This window comes from Austrofundulus limnaeus, unplaced genomic scaffold (assembly GCF_001266775.1).
Source record: "Austrofundulus limnaeus strain Quisiro unplaced genomic scaffold, Austrofundulus_limnaeus-1.0 Scaffold28, whole genome shotgun sequence".
Taxonomy (NCBI): Eukaryota; Metazoa; Chordata; class Actinopteri; order Cyprinodontiformes; family Rivulidae; genus Austrofundulus; species Austrofundulus limnaeus.
Genome location: NW_013952430.1, coordinates 2,869,401 through 2,883,728, shown reverse-complemented (window position 1 = coordinate 2,883,728; position 14,328 = coordinate 2,869,401). Strand labels below are relative to the sequence as shown.

At 39.2% G+C, this 14,328-nt stretch overlaps 1 protein-coding gene across 1 annotated transcript in view; it reads right to left on the bottom strand.

Moving 5' to 3' along the window:
* Positions 1–5,026: 5,026 nt before the first annotated feature.
* The window catches only part of hhat (hedgehog acyltransferase), a 21,820-nt gene continuing 12,518 nt past the window's right edge, over positions 5,027–14,328 (bottom strand). The window contains exons 10-12 of the mRNA XM_014005162.1: positions 10,483–10,684; positions 9,896–10,040; positions 5,027–5,868 (exon numbers count right to left, since the gene is read on the bottom strand). Of these exons, the coding sequence (XP_013860616.1) occupies positions 5,783–5,868; positions 9,896–10,040; positions 10,483–10,684 (433 nt within the window). The 3' untranslated portion in view covers positions 5,027–5,782. The remainder of the gene's footprint in view (positions 5,869–9,895; positions 10,041–10,482; positions 10,685–14,328) is intronic.

Sequence of the window (14,328 nt, the reverse complement as noted above, 5' to 3'; positions counted from 1 at the left end):
TATTTATTGTTCATGTGGATAACAAAAGCTAAAATGGACACAGCTGAGTGGAAAAACACGCTGAGGCTCTGTTGCCTTTATAGCCATTAAACATTCAGCTCGCATAAATCACTGAAGTGAGAACCTGTTTGGTTTGGAGCCAGTGTTTGTGGTTCTTTCTGGGTCTGCTATCATGAGAATTTTAATATCGAGACAGAAGCAGCACAGAAATGTTGGCCGTGGCCTCTCAAACCACACTTAGCTTTTAAAGATGCCGCTCGTGTGATTTGAATCGGGAGGGGAGAAAAGAGGCCAAATCACATCACTGAGGGTTTTAGTCACTTTGCTGAAGAAAAGAATATGAAATAGGGGGAAAAAAACTTACACATGAAACAAAATCAGCCTTTTATTTTCAACACTTTAAGACTTTTTCATACAAACGTATCATTAATGAACATTTCATTTTTCTGGTGTTGCTTTTTTTTGTTGTTATTATTCAACATTTAAAATCCTTACAAAGTTTTGTTTTTTACAGTAGACCCGTCATCTTTACTTGATTTTCCTCTCTGGGTCCAGGAGTCACTGTGTGAGAGACAGGGACACCCTGGACAGGTTGCAAGTCCATCAAAGGGATGCTTAGAGACAACCAAATCACAACCATTCACACTCTCACCCACACCTAGTAACAGTTTCGAGTTTATTGCAGCACAAAAAGGAAAAAAAAATGTTTTGTAATCCCTATTTTTTATTTCTTTTGTAGTAAGCATTTACTGTTCTGCTTATTACCAAAAAAAATCAAACAGGGACGACAGTCTTTAAGCGTTATGGTTCTGCATGCCAGATGAATAAAAATAATAATAAAACAAGATGTTCTGTTATTAAACCGACTCCTTTATGGGGGTTTTGAGGCTCTAACATGGCTCCTGGGCTTCAGTCAGCAGAGAGAAGATACAGCACCTGCAGTTTTCAAAGTACTGTATCAGATGCGTGTTAAGTTTTAAACCCCCTTTTCGGGTTCTATTTTGACTTAGTGCAGCATGTCATCACGGAAGATAGGAAGATTAATACCACGGTAATTTTGTTTTTTCGACACAGACTGCAGAAATCTGGGCCTTTTCACACAAACGAGCTGCCTGCCTGAGCCCGAACTGCAGAGCGACAGAAATGTGAGCTCAGCTTTTTTTTTTTTTTTCAAAAATGATCCACACACATCTGGGTGAAAGCCACTTGTAAGGCTCTGGAGGCATTTATTTATTTATTTGCTCCCTTCTAAGGGCGAGAGGGAGCTAGCTTTAAGTGTTATTACGGAAATCATTTTATTGATTTTGAGCGAAGAGATTCAGCTGCTGCAACAGGAACTGAAGTATATTAAATGACAAAAACACCAGTCAAAACAAAGTTAGTAATAGAATGATGCATACTCTCACTTCTGCAGAAAATCCTCCAGTTTAACACACAGGCATGCTCAAATTTATACTCTTTTCATGTTGAAGGATCTTTTCTGCAGACTGGGTTTAGATCAGGGCTTAGAAGGCCACTTCAGGATAGCCCAATGCTACATTCTTAACCACATTTTTAGTATTTTTATTTGTGTGTTTTTCATATCATTATCCATCTTTCTGACACCGGGCAGCACATTTCACTCCACCATGCCTTGATTTTAGTCGTAAGATTTTATTAGACAAACATTGCACAGATTCATGACAGTGTATCAGATGCAGCAAAGCAGCCCCAGAACATAAACTGAACCTAACGCCATGTTTTACTTTAAAGGCACAGTGTGTAGGATTTGTTGTTTTCAGCGACATCTAGTGGTTAAATCATCCTCCCTGGTCCTCCCCCCACCCCCACCCCCTGCTTCCAAACGCAAAGGATTAGCTACGGTGTCTCTCAGGTGTCAAAAACCTTTGATAATTCCAACCGCGATGTCTACCAGCAGCTTCAGGGCTAGTGATGTTTCAAGTGGTAAGATTATGAGCTTTAATAAGTAAAATTATCCCAGCTACAATGACAGACAACAAATATTACATTTATAGTATTACAACTAAAACCGTTTTTGATGCCGCCACCGCAGTTTGTCCTTCATGAGCCTTCGTAGACAAGATGGCGGTGCAAGATGGCGGCTGCCTGTAGTGACGACCCGCGACCATGGAGATATAAACAGCTTTTTATAAGATAAAAATAATAAAACAAGGTCTTTGTCTGCAATGAGACATGATTTTTATTATTGTCATTAGTGATTATTTCAATTTCGGCTAAAAGAATTGACAAAATCCTACACACTGTGCGTTTAAGTATAGCTTTCTTTTCTATGTGTTTGAGTTTTTGACTCTAAACATAGAGCGATTGACAGACAGATTTGACCGCGTCTGAAAACAAATTTCCACAAGTTATTAAAATGACTGTGAGCTTTTTTCTGATCAAACCTCCCTGGTAAGGATTAACATGCATTTAAAACCACCACCTGCAATAGCTGCAGTTCTTCAATATTTAATTTGGTATGATTTGCAGATGTTTGGCCACCCTAGAAGTTTTATCTACATGACATTTGTTTTATTTGCGTCAAATAAGTCTTGAAAAATAAATTCTTCCTACTAAGAAATACTGGGAATTCACTATGCAACCCTCTCAAAGTAACCCTTGAGCAGAACTATCCCCTTCACTCCCTGTCATTAGGCTGAGCTCAGTCATCACACATTCAGCACAGAGATGTCCTGGTCCTCAGAGGTTAATCTACCTCACCTTTTACATGTTTCTCTGCTCCAACACACCTGATTTAGTGACTGAATTATTCCTGTAAATTCTGAAGCCTGCTAATCACCCGTTCATTCCAATCAGGTGTGTTGGAGCAGAGAATCCTGTAGGATGGTGGCCCTCGAGGATCAGTACTGGACCCCCCCCTCCTGATCCAGCATTGAATCAATATAATCTACATTAGTGTCGTATTCTCATCCAACTAAGAGATTTGTTTATTTTCTCGAATTAAAATGTCAATGTTTTTGTGAGTTTGTGTATTTTGTTATGATCAAAGTGATCGTTAACGAGAAACGTCAGAAAGTCAGTTGGACTTTGTGTAAGATTGTCTAAATGAGACCTCGAGTCATGTTTTACGATGGTGAAAACTGAACATATTTGAATGTTGCACACAATGAAAACACACCTGCACTGACCTTTTTTATTATTATTAATAATGCTTATCTTAACCAGAGGAAATGTTTCTGTTCAAGAAAAAAACAACAACATATTTTTCAGTTTGCATCAGATGTTTTGTTGTACTTTAAAAACAAGTGTTAAATTGTATTCTTTAAACTTATGAAGCTCTGAATACGATGTTTCCTTTCACCAGTGACACAAATGAATGGAGTATTTAAGATTTGTAAATTGTAACCTCAACTATCGTTTTGAACGAGCCTACCTGAGACTATTTTGTCCTCTTGTGTTGTGTTTTATTTGAAGTAAATTTGTAAAGTTTTGCTAGATTCTAAATGAACCAGGAGGCGGGAAATCAGTCTAAAAATATATCTGATTGTCTTTCAAAGCTTCCCAAATCTTTGAATCATCCAACGCTTCTGTTTCAAGACCATAAATATTCTAAAACGGGCTGAAGTGCACTCTAAAATCCAGATTGTTGAAAGCAATATGTAGCGCCGCGCTTTACTTCTAAATGAAAGAAAAACTTTTAAAACCTTAAGCTACTGCACTAACTCATCAACAGTCAACGTTATTGAAGTCATTATCTTTGATTGCTACTCAGAAGCATGCAAACTTGTGCCTTCATATTTTTCTCCCAAACTCCCTCCCTCCCCCACCTCACAGCCTGCAGAAAGAAAAGCAGCTTTTAATACCCAAACTATTATTGCTCTGAAATGATTTGAACAAAGCTCTATTTTTGTGGTCAGCTGCGAAAAGCTGCCTGAGGAAACTCTACTCACAGAAACCGATACGTACATATGCACAAGTTACACTGCAACGTTGCGATTCCTTACAAAGAGAAATGTTTCAATTTGATGTTTGTATTATGCACATGCCTGTATGTTCACAAGTCCTGTGGTGAGAAATGTACTATTTCAAGCACAATGGGAACTCTTTGTTATGAAATGTGACATATTGTGCTCTTCAGAATAAATATTTTATACATACTTCACCTCGTCTCTTGTCCCTGAGGAGTGAATTGTGCTATGGGTCCTTTTTTTTTTCCGTTGTTTTCATTCTTCTGGTACAGCGAGGACTCTAAGAAGCTGCAACCCAAGCAGGTATATTCACCAGCTGAGCTTCTTATGTCAGATAAACCTCAGTTTTGTGCTCATTTAAGAAGATTCCTTATGACCCCCCTCTACTGTCACACTGATCCAACTTACTGCCACAGATCCTGAGGAAAGACATCAGCTAATGACAAGAGCCGAGACTCGCCAGAACAGCACATTTAGAAATGTAGCGTGCTGTAATTGTTTGCAGACAGAATAGCTCATTATGAACACACAATGGCAGACGCTGAATGTGTTAGTGATGAGTTTCAGGGACAACACTTCTGACATAAAACTCACTAATGCCCAACTTAATCCTCTCAAAGCTTTATTCTCTCTCACACACAAAAAAAATATTGGATCTGAATGTTTGCCACACACGCTCTACTCAAGAAAGCGGGGGGAAAAAAACTAGGATGATTTTAATGAAGCAGGTTCCTACCCGTCTCTAAAGACAGGTGGCAAATTATTTAATTAAAAAAAAAATTACCACAGGCAAATAGCTGATGTTCAGTGTTACTGTCAGTATAGAAAGTTATTAAACAAAAAAACTGCAGCTCATTATCGCCCAGCGTCCAAAGGGAGGCTGACCCTGAACAGGTCCACAACAACAGTCATAAAGGATCATTTCTGTCATCAAATAAGTCCTTATGAGGTCAGTTTGGAAGGAAAGCAGAGTGCTGAACAAGAACACACAAAATGGGACCTCCCTCAACCGGAGAACTTCTTGCTGTGATGTGACAGATCTACCCACTGTTCAGCCACATCAAATCAAAGAACCCCACAGTACTTGAAAGTGAAAATTAAATCAAGACTTCTTTTTATATTTATTAGAGACAGATGTGAAAGTTTATAATGTCACTTTGATTTTCATGCTCCAGTCTGATAAACACACAATGACAGAAAGTTCTCTAGAAATGAAAAAGTTTGAAAACAAGTTTAATGAAATGCTTTATTTTCAACAGCAAAACAGGGACCTATAGTTTCTTTTATTTCAGATTTTTCCATCCTTTATTTTCAATCGTGTGCTTTTATTTGTGTAGTTCTGCTAAACCGAATGGAAATAAGAGATTTCTGCTGTTCTGTCCCACAGTCTGCCTCTAAATGTGCAACAGCTTTGGTGGAAAGCTAAAAAGTGGGCAGAAAACATGAAATTTATCTAGTTTACCGCACCACTGAGCAATTTGTTATCAGAATCATACAAGCAAAACAGACTCAAGGCCCACATTTTCTTTTACGGTTTCTTAGAATAAAAAAAATCATTTGATGTGCGTACTCGAGACTGCTATAAAATGAAACGCAGCAGTTCTCATTTTAGTTCCTGGAAAGTACAAGAAGAACATCCTCCCTGAGCTCCAGCTTGCAGACAGGTTTTGTTGTTAGTCCTGCAGGTTGTGGAGAACGGCTGAGCTTCAGCCACAGTTTCGGACACGTTTTGGTGGCCGGAAGCCAGGTTGGCCACGGAGGCTCCGGCTGGTGAGGACGAGGCGCTGGAGCCAGCCGGTTGCTCCGGGTGTCCGGTAGCAGGGATTCTCACTCCGGCACAAAGTCAAGGTGACTCATGGCGGGTGAGAAGTCCACTCGAGTCCAATCTGAGCAAAGCAGTAGAGGAAGGCGAGCATCGGAGGGGCGATTGTAGACCAACCTGAGGAAATATGCACCGTGACTTTTTTCCTTTCTTTTTAAGTAAAACCAACACATTTAAATTAAATTAGCTTCAAAGAAACCTCTATAATGAGCTGTATTAGTGAGTACAGGTCTTTTCATTCATTTTTTTAAATCTGGGTTTTTATTTTTCTATTTTTAGCTTCTACTTCAGGGGTTGAGAGCAGGCAGGTAAGGACGACCGTCTGCGCCTCCTCTCAAAATGGCCTGCCTCCAAATGATCTCAGTAACCTGCACCTGCACCCACAATGCTTTTCAATAGTCTATTCTTCTCTATTCATGTCAAAATTTGTTTCACATTCACACTGGATGCTTGATGCTCGGCTGAATTAACGTTTTTTTTTTCCCCTTTGCAGGTGAGGAAGATCCATCGGAAAAGTCTCAAAGGGATGTATATTTATAGTACTTTTTTTGGTGCAGTTTTCTGTCTTAAGAAAACCTCATGTTTCTATTAGCTGGTAAATGGTAATACAGTATAGGTGTAGAGGTCACAATTAGAGTCCATCTGGTAAAATAAATGTTTTTAATTCAGACTCATTCAAAAGCCTTTTCGCTCTACATCCCTGCATGCATCAGGAGCAAAACCAGCTGCTGTGTCGAGACTTCCCAGTGTTTTGTCTTTGCACAAATGAACATTTCATTATCACTCTCAGTGTGAAATTCTCCTCTCCAAACCACTCACACAGCTTCTACTTTTGCTGACTAAAGCGAACAGCCAATTGTTAATACATTGAAACCTGAGGCGCTCTCTAAATATGAGCTCGTGTGCACTGGCACGTCATTAGACAGAAGCGAGGAATAGCAAGAGTGACATTTTGCTGCTAGTGTTAGTTTCACAGTCTATCGATGCATCACAACAGCCACACAATAACCCAGAGATTGAATCATAAAGCCTGTCTTTTTCCACGAGGTTTACCCAAAGCTGTCAAAATAACTTCTGGCTGGACTACCGTGCAATTTGATATCTATTCTGGCCTCTGAATGACACGTAATAACGCTCATTTGTGCAGAGATGCGTCTTAAGAATCATTTCGCTCAGGGGATGCGGGGGGTTTTCAGGAGCAGCTACAGACCACGTGCACACGCAGCAAACTCGAGGAGACAAGCAACATATACAACTTCAGACACAGTGTGATTAGGAAATTACAGACTTCACCAAAGAGGTCAGAGAGCAATTACACCACTGACAGAACAAGTGAAAATCCAAGTCAAGCTGATTTAAAAGCATTGATCTGGTGTTAATGACACCACTTCCCTTTGGTGGTTTGTTGTGCAGACGTGAGGGAGCAGGAGAAGCAGCCTAAGGCAATTCTGGCAGATCCATTACATTTAAAGTAGAAAAAAAAAGCATGAGCAATTAGCAACGCAGCAAGCTTATAAAGCAGTTTGGTAAATCATCTGTTTCAGATGATTTTAAATATGCATCATGCAGTGGCATAGTCTATTTCAATGCTTAAACAGTCGGCGTGAATCACCATAAAAGCTTAAATAAAGAAAGAAATAAAACGGAGACTCCCTGTTTAATTTCCAGGCCTTGCTCTGAATAATTCATGAGAGACAGTTGGTGTTTCCATACACCCTGGTCTTAATTTTGAGGTTATTTCTTCTTCCCTCCACTTAGGCTACAGGAACAGAGTGTTCAAAAGAGGTCAGGGCTGCTAGAAGAAGCATAATGTTATGCATCATTTGCTGGGAGCCCTCTAGGCTTACAGCTATTTTTTTATTTAACTGTCACAGAATACAGTTCAACTGGTGACTGGAAGATGACCTTTATGGAAATTCTGCATTTTCTTTTTCATGGTATAGAAAATTAGCATGTCCACACCTAATCTGCAACATGAAGCCAAAACGTGATATTATCTGATCACATCAGAGAAAAGAGGGAATTAAAAGCTGGCGTACTAATAAGTAGATGTTTGACGGGTCTTTTGTGTGACTACTGTACATGGCATAGTAATAATGACAAAATTATGACTTCCAAGAAGTCATCAAAGCTAGTTTAAATTTAGCAAATGACAGTGTTGTACTGTAATTTATCATTTGATTTGCTCTCAAGCTGGCTTTACAAAGAATATAGTCAACATGGGCTTCTTAGTAGTTTGAGGTTGTATTTGTTTTGAGGAACAGTGAGTGTTTTCGAACATAATTAGTGTGTATTAGTTTGTAACAAATATCTCAATATATTGAGGCTCACGAATTTTGATGTCTGCTCTAAATTACTGTATAGATATTTTGCACAAATACACCAATGTGATCATTTACTCTTATACTGAATTATCACATGAATGCTGTGATCATCTATTTGTCTTTGTATCTCCTGCAATTTTTGCACTTTTTCAACAATTTATATATCAAAACATTCAACTCTTCCAGAACATTCTGGCTGTGAGTTTTGTTTTTTCAGCAATTTCTACTTTAGAGATATTTAGCTTTCCTGGCTTTTGTTCTAATTGAAAGTGAACACAGCGGTCTTCAACATCCTTCAAAATAGTTAAGCCTTTCCTGCAGTTTACACCTTTTGTTCTGGATCTGCCTTTTTTTGTACATCTTTGTGCTAAATCAAGCTGTTTCTGCTATCTTGCTCCTTTGATATTCTTCTGCTGCTTTAAACATTTTGTGCTTCTCTTAGCTTTTTTGTGCTAATTTAAGCCTTTTATGCTTCTTTTAGCTGTTTTCTGCAGTTTCAGCTACTTTTTAGCCATTTTTAACTAATTTTAGTTTTTTCAGCCACCTTTTTGTGTGATAAATTCAGCTTCTCTTTGCTTAATTCAGCAAAGTTGTGCTCTTTCAGCTGCCTTTCTGCTAATTTCAACTTTTTAGGCCGTTTTACAACTTTTTTTCTGCAAAAATCTTTCAGCATTAAAGAGGACATATCCTGCCAAAATCCATTTTTAGCCATTAAATGTATTTTGTTGTGTAGTTGGAGTCTAGGAGTGCAGAACATTTTAATTCTATCTCTCCCAGTGCTGTGTGGATATCTTTACCTGTTCATTTTTTTCTATTCTCTATGACATTTTCTGAACTATAACATCAAATCAACTGTGATGGAACTGCCAAATAAGGTCTGGACTTACCAACTACGATTTTGTCTTCAATCTCTTGCTCTGAGTCAGGCTCTGGCTCCAACATGTAAGGCTAGATGGACAAGTCCTCCCTTGTTGACATCTTTTAATTAATTTGTAAATAAAATGTTTCTGCACCACAAAATAGTCACAAACCCTTCTCTCAAACGGTCTGGAAGCTGAAGGGGGATGGGGAATGAACCGCCTCAATTAGATTTAAAGACACAGTCCCAAAACCAGCTGCTTTGAGGGACACCTCAGAAAAGAGGTGAAAGAGGGGCTGGTAAAGTTACTACAAGAAGGAATTCAGATCAAACCATTGCAGTTCCATGTTTTATACTGATTTAAATGTGAAAAAGAAGGATTTAAAAGCATGATACGCCCACTTTAAGCAACTCATGGTGCATTTTTGCAGATTCTCTAGTTATCATTACCATACTATTATTTTATTTTGTGCCCATAAAGGTTAAAATCTAAACGAAGTTGCTCCCAGCCCAACAGTGAGAGCACATCAGACTGCTTATCATAAGTGGACAGGCTGCAGGAGCGCCTGCCATCTTGCTTTAGGTACCAAATGAGCCAAATGAAGCAACAGGGAGCCAAACAGGGATTGGCACAAACATGAAGCAGATGTGCCTCTCCAACATTCATGGTCCTAATTGTTTCAGGTCTTATTTATCCATGCAGATGCACAGAATAAGCCCCTGTTATTTAGTGCGTCTGCATGGATGCTAATATTAGACATACTAAAGAACAAATATTTTAAATCATTTATTATATGATAAGTATGATTTTATTCACACGTAGATTATAGTTGACCTCTCTTAATGGAGTTAAACACTGCAACTACAAATAATTTACAATTAAAAACTTAAATGCTGGATGGAAAAATCCAGCCCAAAAAAAAACAAGCCCAGGTACAATTCTTGTGAAGGACAGTTTTACCTTGAACAAAGACACGCTTCCAGAAGATTCTGCCAACATGTATACCACCAAGGAACACCAGATTAGACAGTATGAGCATGGCAGTTGAGAAGGCAGAGAGGAGGGCGATGAGGCGCCTTTGCATTGCCGTGGAGAAATTCTGCTCCTGGGAAATGAGTAAATAAATAAGCAAAACTGCAAGGAATTGTCTTTGTCAAACCCAGAGAGTACACAGACGCTGCAACTAATGAACTACATGGCCATAAACTAGGAGCATTACACAGTATGCCATCAGACTCTAGTACTATTTTGAGAACGAACAAATCTCCCAAAGGAAGAAGCCAAAAAAAAAAAATTAACTCCTCGCATTAATGTTAAGCATTTATTGCACGTGGCGATTAGAAGGGACCCAATGGGTTTGTCTGCTGTCAGTACTTTGTGTAGCTAATCAGCACACAACCTCCTATTAAATCCGATTATACAACTTACATTACTTATACATCTGGCTACAAGAAAGATAATGATTCCCTCACATCCTAAATAGCTGGGGAATTTTAATCTCCTTGTTTCTGCACTGTTGGACTTAAATGCTTTAATTTCAAACTTACAACTACGGAGCGAACGCGGGATGAGGCAAAGAGGGACGACAGTCCATTTTCAGCCAGAACTCCGGCCCAGTTCATCAGAGCCCAGTACCGTAAGTAGTCGTGACCGCCGTGCCAGAAGCAGACAAATCCAAAGGCGAGGCCCGTGGATAAGACTTTGCAAAGGGGGCCGTGTCGTGAGCCGCCCAATGGGACGTAGATGTATCTGAAACATAAAACATGTTCAGCGCCATTTAGATAAACAGATACAAAAAATATAGTGGATAGCACAGATGTAAAACAAAACACAGCTAAAATGGTCCTACAGTAAACGAACTCCAAAAAACACCTGACACCGAAATGTTCGTGTCATTTTCATTGATTTCTTTCTTAAGAAATACAGTCGAGGCTCTGACGTCCACAAGAATAGAAGCACTCTGGGGAATATCAGAGCTGCCAAGTTGTTAACACCACTGCAAAGCAGAGTTAATGAATATGAAAAATCACTCCAAAGCTTTAAAACATTTTCACATCTATTGTGATTTTTTTTTCCTTCAACTTCAAATTACTGCTTTGTTATTTTGCTTGGGCTGACTTCGCCATTCTGTGCAACAAAACAGGGCACACATAAGAAATAGGAGCATTTACAGTGTGATGCTTCATCAGACATTAAAAATTAATGGCATAATTTATGCGTGAGAAAGCATTGTACGGGGTGTAAAAATAGCAGCTGCATTCTCGTGGGATAGCCCACATGCTGTGAATAATGTAACAGCAATCACTAACGATCGGCTTCATACACTGCGAGAACCTGGGCTGCCCCTCAGGTACTGCCAGCGCCCGAACATGCTACATCAGTGCAACACACTCAACAAACATCTCATTGTGTGTAGCGCTGCTGAGCTGGAAACTAATTATCTCAGCCTCCCTGTGGCTAATCAATGTTTGTGAAAGATGAGCCAGCATTTTCGGAGCCTTAAATAGAGTGGCCAGCTCGGCCATACTGCGGAATGAAAGTGGGTTCAAAAACAGATGGAGAGTGTCAGAGCCAGAGAAAGCTGAATAGCTGAGCATGATGCGCAGCTACTCAGCTACTCATCAGCTTCATATATTTAGATGTAACACAACTGTAAACAGATGGTACTGGAAATATGATCAGTTTAAAAGTATACAGAAACACCTGACTTAATGTAACAACCATTTACTTTAAATTCAACTACATGTTGATACGCTCTAAAGCAGGGACAGGCAACTGGAGGCCCGCAGGCCTGGTAACTTCCATCTGGCCCACCAATGAGGCCCTTCATGTTAGTGCTGGGCGGTATAACCGTTTTGTACCGAAAACCGTTTTTAATTTTTGTTATGATACGAATTTTCTAAATACAGGACATACCGGTTTAAATACCCTGAAAACGTTTGAAATGTTTCGTTACGGCCGCCAGTGAACTGTTTCCCGGTGGACACTTTTCCTCGCAGCACCACTATGTGCATTAGCATGCTAATGTTCTTGTTGAGCAGCTTGTTGGAGGAACTGGGGGCGGGTGGTGTTTCAGCTGTATATAGTGACTGAAGTTAAAAAAACACATCCCGTTTTCACCATGGCTGAATGTAGTAAACAACTCTTCAGTGATGTGCACGGTTAGATGTAATGCGCTAGGCTAACACATGGAGACGTTAATGTGCACGGTTAGATGTAATGCGCTAGGCTAACACATGGAGACGTTAATGTGCACGGTTAGATGTAATGCGCTAGGCTAACACATGGAGACGTTAATGTGCACGGTTAGATGTAACGTGCGACGTTATAATAGAGATGTTATGCTGATGGAGACTTTAGCATGCTTCTATTGTGAAAAGCTGGGGGAAGTAATTTTGTAGTAGAGCCGAGTTGACTGTGTGCAAGGTGAGTCGTCCTTTTAAGTTTTATTAACACACAACGATAGACCTGATAATGATCTTTTCTCAACACCTCACGATCGGACCAAAATGCATGATTACTGTCTACAACCAGACAAAGAAGAAAAGACGTAGAAGAGGAGGGAAACAGTGACACAGACAGAGGTACAGTAAAAGAAAAAAGTCAATAAGCAACATTTGTACATTTTATTATCAGCTGAGCTGTGATGGAAAAAAATACCGTCAAATACCGTGAAACCGGTGTAAATGTTGAAAATGCCGTGATATAAAATTTGGGTCATACCGCCCAGCTCTACTTCATGTTTATTTATTTATTTTTTACCTGGAAAAAATACTCAAAGCACCTCTTAGTATTTAGGTCTCAGATTAGCTTTTAGTTTTTGTTTTTCTTGTGTATTGTGTGTATACACACGTGGACTAAATTGTTGATACCCATCATTCAATATAAGATAAACCCACAATGGTCACAGAAATTAATAGAATCTGACAAAAGTTATAAAAAAAATAAAAAAATCTATGAAAATGAACATATGAAAGTTAGACATTGCTTTTCAACCATGTTTCAACATAATTAAAGAACATAAAACTCAAGAAACATGCCTGAGCAGAAATGTTGGTACCTTTAATTTAATATTTTGTTGGACAACCTTTTAAGGTGATCCCTGCAATCTAACAATTCCTGTATTTTGGTATTTTGGCCCACTCCTCATCAAACTGCTCCAGTTGTTTCAGGTATGAAGGGAGCCGTTTGACTGCATGTTTCAGCTCCTCAGCCATTGTTGGGTGTTTTAGCTGTGTTTTGGGTCATTATCCTGTTGTAAGACCCACGACCTACTACTGACACCAAGCTTTCTGACACTGGACAGCAGATTTCTCTCTAGAATCCTTGATAGTCTTGCGATTTCATCGTACCCTGCACAGATTCAAGACCCCCTGTGTCAGATGTAGCAAAGCAGCCCCCGAACATAACAGAGCCTCCTCCATGTCTCACAGTAGGGACAGTGTTCTGTTCTTCATATGCTTCATTTTCCCCTCTGTGAACATGGAGCTGATGTGTCTTGCCAAAAAGTTCAAATTGATCTCATCTGTCCATAGGACATTTGCCCAGAAGCTTTGTGGCTTATTAACATGTAGTTTGGCAAATTCCAGTCGGGTTTTTTATGATTTGGTGTCCTCCTTAGTCGTCTCTCATGAAGTCCCCTTTGGCTCAAACGACTGATGCTATGATCTGACACTGATGTTCCTTGAGTTTGAAGTTCACCTTTAATATCTTTAGAGGTTTTTCTGGTTTCTTTTGTTACCATTCACATTATATGTCTGTTTGATTTGTCATCAATTTTCCTCCTGTAGCCACGTCTAGTGAGGTTGGCTACAGCCCCATGGATCTTAAATCTCTGAATAATATGTGCAGCTGTAGTCACAGGAACATCAAGTTTCTTGGAGATGGTCTTATAACCTTTACCTTTAACATGCTTGTCTTATAAYCTTTRCCTTTAACATRYTTGTCTTATAACCTTTACCTTTAACATGCTTGTCTATAATTTTTTTTCTAATCTCCTGAGACAACTCTTTCCTTCACTTCCTCTGGTCCATGTTGAGTGTGGTCCACACCATGTCACCAAACAGCACAGTGAGTATCTGTAGCTCTATATACAGATCCACTGACTGATTACAATATTGTAGACACCTGTGATTCTATTTAGTGGACACAAAAGATTACCATTTTTTCCTGTCAGGCCTGTTTCATGAATTTTTTTATTCTGTTGAAGCATGGTTGAAAAACAATGTCTGATTTTGATTTGTTCATTTTTATAGATTTTTTTATTTATTATTTGTGTCAGATTCTAGTTATTTATGTGACTATTGTGGGTTTTTCTTTCATAAAACGAGTGGTAACAATTTTGTCCACGTGTGTGTGTGTGTGTGTGTGTGTGTGTGTGTGTGTGTGTGTGT